This window comes from Oreochromis aureus, linkage group 10, assembly GCF_013358895.1.
Source record: "Oreochromis aureus strain Israel breed Guangdong linkage group 10, ZZ_aureus, whole genome shotgun sequence".
In the NCBI taxonomy this organism is placed as follows: Eukaryota; Metazoa; Chordata; class Actinopteri; order Cichliformes; family Cichlidae; genus Oreochromis; species Oreochromis aureus.
In genome coordinates this window covers 19,104,867-19,113,745 of record NC_052951.1, presented here as the reverse complement: position 1 = coordinate 19,113,745, position 8,879 = coordinate 19,104,867, and the positions used below count along the sequence as shown (strand labels likewise).

Here is an 8,879-nt window from a genome sequence, read left to right as displayed (position 1 = left end):
TCCATTATGCTAGCAATGTCCAAGCATTCTTTTTTTCTTTTCATACCCCCCCCCCCTGCAATGGCTCTGCGCCCCCCTAGGGGGCGAGCCCCACACTTTGGGAACCTCTGCCTTAAGTGAAGATGGCACTATTAGCTGAGAAAGACACAATGCAGCATCGTCTCTTGACCTTTAATGAATTAAGACTACAGCTTTATTTGTTGATTAATAAAGGAATGGCAGTTAATTATGACCTGCTGCACAACTTTTTATCACTTTTGGAAATAGACTGATGTTTGAAGATCATATTTGATCAAGCTTTCAGCTTTCAGCCAAGGATCCATCATATTAAAATAAGCGACTTTCTTTTGGAATAAAGGTCTTCAGTGAGCCTTACAAAATATGTGAAAGGTCAGAGAAAGCCTTTACCTGATCTTGGCATCAGCTTTGGTGTAGACAGTAAGAACAAAGTCTGCAGTGATGTTGGGTTCATATGTGAACGGGACGATCACATACTCTCCAGGTTCCAGACTGTAGAGTTGAATCACCTCTATGAAACCTTGATAACGGGTTGGTCGCTTTACAGTACTATTGGTGTTAAAGAACTCAGATCCCAGGCGTCCTTGTGGGGTCTGGGAGAAATATGAAGGAATGTATATGATGAAATTGTTTCCCAAGTTTCAGTGTATGTTGTTCAAGTTAAATCAATGCTGACTAAATCTGTGAAGGTTCTCAGTCATCCAGGTCATCGTAGTCTAAGGAGCTTGGAAAGAAAAGCGTCTGGACTTCTTTAAGTTGCTTGAAGACGTTTCACCTCTCATCCGAGAGCTTGAGAAAGAGGAGTGAAAGAAGCCATTTACGTCCACTGTGAGTGACCATCTTTCAACAGAGGTGGTGGTTTACCACACCAACTGTCTGCCATCTATAATCCAGTTTTGAGATCCCTTCCCAGACACCTTAACGCCCACTCACACCCTGGGCCATCTGACCTCAGGAAATCACATGATAGGGTGGGGCCAGGTTTCACAATGAGCTCACCTGAAACCCTGGCTGATTGTGGCCCACACCCGTTTTCACACCTTTAGGTAAAGAATCATCAGGGGGTCCTTTTGTCCCTCTTTGGGGGGATACTCCCACGGGGTTTAAATATGGGACTCTCCACCATTTGACCCTTAGAACTGAAGAAGCTTCTCGGATGAGAGGTAAAACGTCTTCAAGCAACTTAAAGAAGTCCAGATGCTTTTCTTTCCAAGCTCCTTAGACAATGCTGACTATACTTTCAGGAAAAGTTTCATATATTTATCATTGTTTGTACTTACCCCTGGTGGTACCTGTTGATTGTAAAATGGGAACAAGAATTTCAATCATTCAACAGTTCTGCTGGCAGAAAGACTTGTTTCCATAGTAACATTCAATAATGAATGTGAAGGCAAATGCTTCTAAAAGGTTTTTTTAATATTACTAACTTAGCTCTACTGTTATGTAAGTTGTGGTTCTTTAGTAGTAATGTCATAGAGCTGGTTGTTTAAAAAAGTGCTTTAATAAATTTGTTTCATAGCCTTCATTATTCAATTGTAGCATTTAACAGTTATTTATATCTCAGAGAGAACATTTTAAATAAATACCTTATAGATGAGAACTACAACCTCTTCGATTTTCATCTGTCTGCGATGCTCCTGAAGAGGTTTCTGCATCAGGGAGACCAAGACATTTTTGTCTTCTGGCTCCTCCTTGTCAATAACGCTCACCTGGATGCGATACTGAGGGTTTGTTGCAAAGGTGGCTACAAAGAACGAGGAAACATTAATCCTGTTAGTTACATGTTTAGAAATTTATGGTGGGTTTTCTGTTTGCACAGATAAAAGGAACATAAAAACACATTGTTGTTGTAGTGATAGTTATGGTTAAAAAAAAAAACTGGGCTCACGTTCATCCCACTTGCCACCTGCAGAGATCCCTGCTACCCAGCTGCCGTCATAAATCATGCATTTCCACTGACATTTAAAGTCACCATCAAGAAAGTTAGGGGTCTCAGAGCAGATGGTTACCTCCCGAAAATGGGAACAGAAGTCTTCAAACTCCATCCTAAAAGAAATGATTAGCAGAGAGAGATTTAAAAAAAGGTGGATAAAAAATGTGACATGTCAACCCAAAAGACATAAATTTTACCAAAGTTCTCCATGTGGGACTTTTAATTAAACTCATTTACCAGAACTCCCCATCGTCACGGTCGAAACACATTTTTCGAACTTCTGGCTCTACTTTGTCCCACATATCTGACCTGAAAACATGAAACAAATAAGCTCATGACAGACTTCCAAGCAGCAAAGCAGACTTGTTTTTTAATAATAAAATATATATGGCACATATATTATAGCTAGGTAGGCTTAGGCATGTTTTGACAGGTCTGTATTACAAGTATCTTCGTTGCATTTCGATTGTGGATCTTTCTAAATTCAGTTTTCACCTGACTAAATGAAATGTAACTTGGTGCTTCCGGATATGAGTTTTTTTCAAATCCTTTTATTATTTCTTTCTCTCATTTCAGTACATTTTGAATATTCTGAACACAGAATACTGTTCCACATGTTTTTTTAGTCTAATCTGGTATTTGTTTTTCACATCTGATATATGATTTGCACTTAGATGAAGCCCTCTGTTTTTTGTTTTGTTGTTTTCTCTTTCATAAAATCATGTTATTGTGGTAGACGTGGCTTATGGTTTTCCTCTTTGCTTATTTTTCAAAGGAACAGCCCATGGTATTGTGACACACTGTAATATGTGGTCACATTATGTGATTTAATTTTTGTATATTGTATAAGTCTTTAGGTGTAGTTTTGTTAAAGAAGGGCCTTAATTTTGTGATTTTATTGGAGACCCAACATGTGGTGTGATCCCTAGTTGCGCCACAAGGGGGCACTTCCGCCCTAGTGAGATGGTTCAATGTGACGCTACTGCTCGTTTTCAGATCTGGCAGAAGCTAGAGAGGAAAACACACTACCTGTCGTCCATCTCATCATTTATCAATTTTTTTTTCAGAATCAGACATAATCTGTTGGCTGCCCTCTTACTTGGGGCGTGTTACAGTATATTTATAGTAATTTACTGTATTTTCTCTGTTGTTTTAGATGAGGTATTGATTAAAATGAATACCAACATTTTAGTGCATTTTTATTGTAAGGATATGAACAGAAGTGCATATTTACACTATGCCCAGCTGCCTGGTCATTGTTCTTCTTGCACGCCATAGTGACGCTTATTGGATAGTTAAAAAGTTGGTAACCCTAGCTATGCCTTGGAAAGTGTTTGCCATTTTCTCATTTGGCTAGCTTTTCTAAAGATGTTATTCTTTACATTAGAAAGAATCCTGTGATCATCCATCACTACTGTGCTCTGTGGATGTATGGGCATTTTATAAGTTGCAGAGCATTTGGTTTCATTCTGTTTTCTATTTGTCTTTGGTAGCCTAAGAATTGTGTTTTCCTCTTGCACTGAGAGCTTCTTAACTGTGTTTTGTGGGTTTTCAACAGTTTAATTTATGAAAATAAACCTGTCTCTGCCCATGAAACAACTTTTGATTGAACTATATAAATGCATTTAATGGAGTTACAATGATTTTTTGTTAAATTGTCTAAGTTGTCCTTTTATACCTGCAAAATTATCATGAAAGTATAACTGGAATATGTTTTTATACACAACTAAAATAAGAAAAAATGTCTCATTGTCATAAAGTGGATCTTTGATAAAATCACAAACTTGTCGCTCCATTTTCCGTTCCACTCCCCTGCGCCCCATGGATTCATGACTCGCACCAGTCTTACTTTGGAGTCGTTTAACTTCACCTTCAGATTAAATAAAAAAAGTGAAAAAAATTAACCTGAATTCTTCTATATATAATATCACCAAGTATTGGTTAATTGATACTGTCATAATTTTGCTGGAATTATGCTCTTAACATAATCAGTTTTCCAAGATGGAATTCACTTTGCCAGCTCGAGAATTTACCTCAGTGATGCCTGTGACAGAATAGCCATGCCCATCTGCCAGTCCAGTGTTGGCCAATTTATCCTGAAAAAGACATGTAAAATAAATTAAGTTATTGATGGTTTTATTTTTGAGAAAATTATTGTTTTATTGTTTCTCTGAAAAAATAGTTCTTACTGCCTCTTCCCCAGTCATAGAGCAAATCAATGATTTGCACTCAGTGGCTCTGCTTAGTGTCAGCCAAAGCTCATCATGGCTCGGTGCATTGGGTTTCTTGAAATCGTGACAGTGGTACAAACCTCCAGTGAAATCTTTGAAGGCATCCGATGATGACCCACCATGCATGTCTGCGTATGAACCGCAAACTCTGAAGGAGACACAAAGAAAAGGAGAAATATTTGTAAATATTTTCTGTGATCTTCTAACTGATTTATATGAAAGTGTGAGAGGTGGTTCTGTACTTGGCATATGCCTTCTCCAGCAGAGGAGCCCAGAACTCATTTTGACATTTTGAGGACACAGACAGAAACTGTTTGTTGATCGTTGGCAGATAATCATCAATGACAACATCTACCCACTTTCCAAACCTCCAGAACTGAAACAGAGAAAACAGCTAAGGATTAATAACCACAGTGTGTTGTGTTTGTGTTTTGTAAAAGTATTCTTTAGACACATTTATTAATCTTTTGTTACCCTGAAGTGAAATATTCCTGCATAATCCTCAAAGGACTGGTCCATTGGCACAACTTGTTCCATCAGGTTTTTTTGGAAGGTCAGTGCAGACATTGCAGACAAAAACCAGCAGTTACCTGATAAAAGAAGGAAACTAATAGTTCTCCCAAGATTTGGAAAAAAATTGTCATTGTTGTCATATAGCAAATATTTGCTTACCCAATGAGCCTTGTGCAAAGTCAAATCGTGACATACCATCTGTACAGTAAGCAGGCTTATCATTGTTTCCTTGTTCTCTCAGTAAATCCTTGAAAAGACAGTGGAAATAAATCTGATGTTGACAAGCATTGAAAAAAGAATCTGTTTTCCTACTGTACAGAAATGCATTTAACCCATTAAATGTAGAAGTGAAAGAAGAATAAATATAATTAAAATGATGTTACTGCAGGTCGAAGCCATTTCACTTCACTCAAACCAGACACGTCACCCAAAGAATTACTGTTAGGTGGGAACGCATTGTCCACAAACAGTTCTCCTTTGCGGAGGCAGTCAGCTTTTATCTGGGCAAAGTCTTGATTTCTGAACTTGGCAGGGTTGGAGGGGCTTCCCTCGCTGCCATCCTGGTAACGCAAGTTGATGAGACAAGTTTCAGATTTAGCCATGATGATGATGAAGAAGTCTTCAGACAGATTCTGGTACAAGGAAAAAAAATAAATTCAGAGACACAAAACTCTCATTTAAAAGGTTTTCTTGAAAGAACAGAGATTATTACCTGTGCACGGTGGCAAGCAACTGATTCTTCCTTGCAAGACAAGCACCTTGGAATTGCCAAATGTGATATGTGCAGCATCTTATATTCACACTTTCTTATACAAGTTTGAAATCCCACCCCCCAAAAATGTAGAACGGTTATTATAGGGTGTGGCTGAGAGGAATGGGTTAGACAACAAAATAGATTTTCTCTGGGAAAAACAGATGCAAAACCATGACACCTGATTTGAGCATTGTAATTTGCATATTGCTCCGTCTGCTGAAATCCATCATGGGTTTGGACATGTTCACACATGGTCAACAACCAGGAATGAAGTTGCTGTGCTTATATTTGTATTTAAAAAAAATGTTTATACATTCTTATCATGCACACTGTGGCATCAAATAATGTAGTGTTTTCATTTTCAGCAAAATATAACTGAATAAATAAATACAGTTTGTTTGTTTGCTTTGTTTTTGTGATCAGAATGAAGTTTTCCACGTCTTTTAGAAGAACTGTCATCATCTTCAATGAGAACAGGACAAGTGAACAATTGACAATGACTAATTAATATTAAAATCTGTAACATAATGTATTGTTTGGAGTTTAGTCTGTTACTGTTACTATTTTTACCATTTCTCTGGAGCAACTGTAACCTACATAATTTCCTTAGGGATTAATAAAGTATTCTGATTGTTTCAGGATGACCTGCCATGATCCAATGACACATCTGCTGTATCTTTTGCTGTATCTTTTGCTCATTTCTCCTCCTCTTTTCTCTTTTTTCTAAACTGAGCACCTGATGGCTTTGAACTTTTCTTGTCCATCTTCCATTGGTTTTAATTTTGCACTCCAGTATGAACACCAATCCCTGAACTCGAGGATCACCACAAAATAACCTAATAGACCTACACCTTAGTTCACAGATTCACTTTGTCTGGGGTTTATTTCTGGGATTTCACACAAACCAGGATTCAAATCATGAATACATAATGGTCTTGGATTTACAACATTATGAATGAAATGTGCTCTATCTGGAAGCAGCCGGGTTGTGTGTGAGACTTTAAATCATCAAATAGTAAATTATAAATTGTTATTGAGCCCTTTACCCCTAGTCCAAACGTGTATATTTATTTTCTTACTCTTCTTATATATATTGTTTGTTTACTTGCTCTGCTGTAACTGGAGCCTCGTCGTCTCGTCTTCCTATATACTGTACTGTATATAGCGGAGATGACAATAAAGTTTACTTTGACTTCAGCAGCGAGCAGGCGCACCGAGGGCTCTCGCACTCACTTTTCGCGTATAGAATTTCGAAAAAACATGGGTGCAAATTATAAGTCTGTATCATATTGTCTGGTGTTTTTGTGTTTGTTGGCTTGTTTTTATTTTGCGAGTTGGTTATTAGACGCTGGTCCAGCCAGCCAGAGAATCCCCCGCCGCCCTACCCTCTCCTCCCTCGCAAACCAAGGGCGCCCTTACTCCCAGCAAATGGGCGATAGAAAACCGATCGGTGCCTATGCCATTCCTACTATGTGTTGGCATGATGTCGGGGCAGCATGAGTACGAGCATTTTTTTTTGCCGATGCCTGTGATGCCGCCCCCCACCAAGATGCTGTCCCGGGCAACCGCCCATGTCGCCCGTATCAAAAACCGCTACTGGCTGGAGCTTTCTTTAGACGCCTTCCCAGCTTTGACAAAAGTCCAGCTGGGATAACCACATTTACTCAGGGGCTTCTTGATGTGCTGTTCTTCTGCCTCCCTGGCCGCTGTGTCAGTGGGGATGGTGTTCGCTCTGTGTTGTAGCGTCCTAATGACACCCAGTTTGTGCTCCAGTGGATGATGAGAGTCAAACCTTAGATACTGATCCGTATGCGTAGGTTTACGATACACGTCAGCTTTTAGATGTCCCCCATTACTGATGGAAATCTCACAGTCTAAGAAGGCTAACCTGCCACTTTTCATATCCTCCCTGGTGAATTTGATGTATCGGTCCACCGAGTTAATGTGATCCGTGAATTGTGGTCCATCCTGAGATTTGATTTTCACCCAGGTGTCATCCACATATCTGAACCAATGGCTTGGTGGTGTTCCAGGGTAGGATAGCAAAGCCCTCTTTTCCACTTCTTCCATGTACAAATTGGCCACGATGGGTGAAACTGGGGAGCCCATGGCACACCCATGTTTCTGCCTGTGGAACTGACCCTTGTATGTGAAGTAGGTGGAATGAAGACACAGTTCCAAAAGCAAACACACTTGGTCGATGCTGAGAGTGGTCCTGTTGAGGACCGAGGGTATCGGTTAAATTATTAACTTTCAAAAACAATAACTTTGTCTTATTTTCGTTAAGGGTGAGACAATCCTGTTAGTGAGTCTTTAACATCATCTAGACAGTTAAGCTGAGGCTGCAATGGGACAGAGGTAAGACTGACGGCGTCAACATGTTAACGAGTTAACCGCGCTAATGAGCTAACCACGCTAATGCCATGCAGCCCACAGGGGCTGCACAGCCTAAAATCCTTTCATTCTCTCAAAAGTTGACAGCACATCTTATGTATGAATTCTCGTTGTGCTTACTGATCGCGAACCGATTTTATGTGGTACACGGCACTCAGCAATCTTTCAAAAAATGTTTTAGATGTGATGTCAAGATGTGACCTCATAAACAACTTCCCTAAACCTGCTGGTCTGGAAGTCCCGCAGTTCATCTAAACAACAGGCACTTAGACTAAAACAAATATATATGTGTTTGCTATACCATCTATCAGCAAGAAAAGATACAACCTCTTCCCATGACCCTAGGGTCTGAGTGTGTATGCCAGAACACGCTGGAATGCACACAAAGTCTTCGCAGACAACTAAGTATCAGACCCCTATCAATATGACATCGACTATAAACTCTAAGCATATAGGAGTAAATATTTCTAAGCATAAATGACAATCAACAATATAAACCTGACAGCTGGTACATGACCTGATGACAAGGAAGCATTTAATAAAAGTAAAATACTAGGCCCAATAATGTGAAGAGCTTCCTTGAAAAGTTGAGAAGGAAGAATATCCTGGGGGGAATTAGGTCTTAAGTGATCGATTACTTCCTTTAACGCAGGAAAAGTCACAGGCTCAAACTGCAGAAAAACAGCAGAGCACTTAGAAGGCACATCTAGGTCTAACACTGCCTGTGAATGTGGAGACCTTAAAGCTGAGACTTTTTCATTGAAGTTATTCAAAAAGTTTTTAAAGTTCAAAGGAAGCCCCCATAGGAACAGTGGCACAGCGGTTACTCACAGAATTAAAAATATTGAAAAGAACTTGGGGCTTGTGACTGTTGGTAGAAATCACACTGGACAGAAAAGCAGATTTAGCAGTGTGATGGACTGAGCAGTGAAGAAAACTCAGGCATAGGTTAAAGTCCAGAAAAGATTTTTTTTATTTAACTGAAAAACAAATTTAATCAAATTGTAGAGAAAAATCTAAATCTTGGGTCCATAAA

The 8,879-nt window shown here is 39.3% G+C and overlaps 1 protein-coding gene across 1 annotated transcript; it reads right to left on the bottom strand.

The window, feature by feature from the left end:
• Positions 1 to 404: 404 nt before the first annotated feature.
• LOC116330629 (calpain-1 catalytic subunit-like) lies at positions 405 to 5,311 on the bottom strand. The gene is made up of 12 exons (XM_039618153.1): positions 5,079 to 5,311; positions 4,855 to 4,942; positions 4,657 to 4,772; positions 4,425 to 4,558; positions 4,141 to 4,330; positions 3,985 to 4,047; positions 3,736 to 3,821; positions 2,189 to 2,260; positions 1,907 to 2,064; positions 1,605 to 1,762; positions 1,299 to 1,310; positions 405 to 611 (listed from the first exon to the last, which is right to left on the bottom strand). The coding sequence occupies exons 1-12, from the start codon at positions 5,295 to 5,297 to the stop codon at positions 405 to 407; spliced, it is 1,503 nt and encodes a 500-aa protein (XP_039474087.1). The 5' UTR covers positions 5,298 to 5,311.
• Positions 5,312 to 8,879: the final 3,568 nt, after the last annotated feature.

Excerpts from the sequence above, each read along its gene's own strand:
- LOC116330629 (XM_039618153.1), bottom strand. The coding sequence starts at position 5,297 with ATGGCTAAATCTGAAACTTGTCTCATCAACTTGCGTTACCAGGATGGC. Across the intron at positions 4,048-4,140 it reads CTATGACTGGGGAAGAGGCA|GATAAATTGGCCAACACTGG; the intron begins GTAAGAACTATT and ends TGTCTTTTTCAG. Across the intron at positions 2,261-3,735 it reads AACGGAAAATGGAGCGACAA|GTCAGATATGTGGGACAAAG; the intron begins GTTTGTGATTTT and ends TCATGTTTTCAG.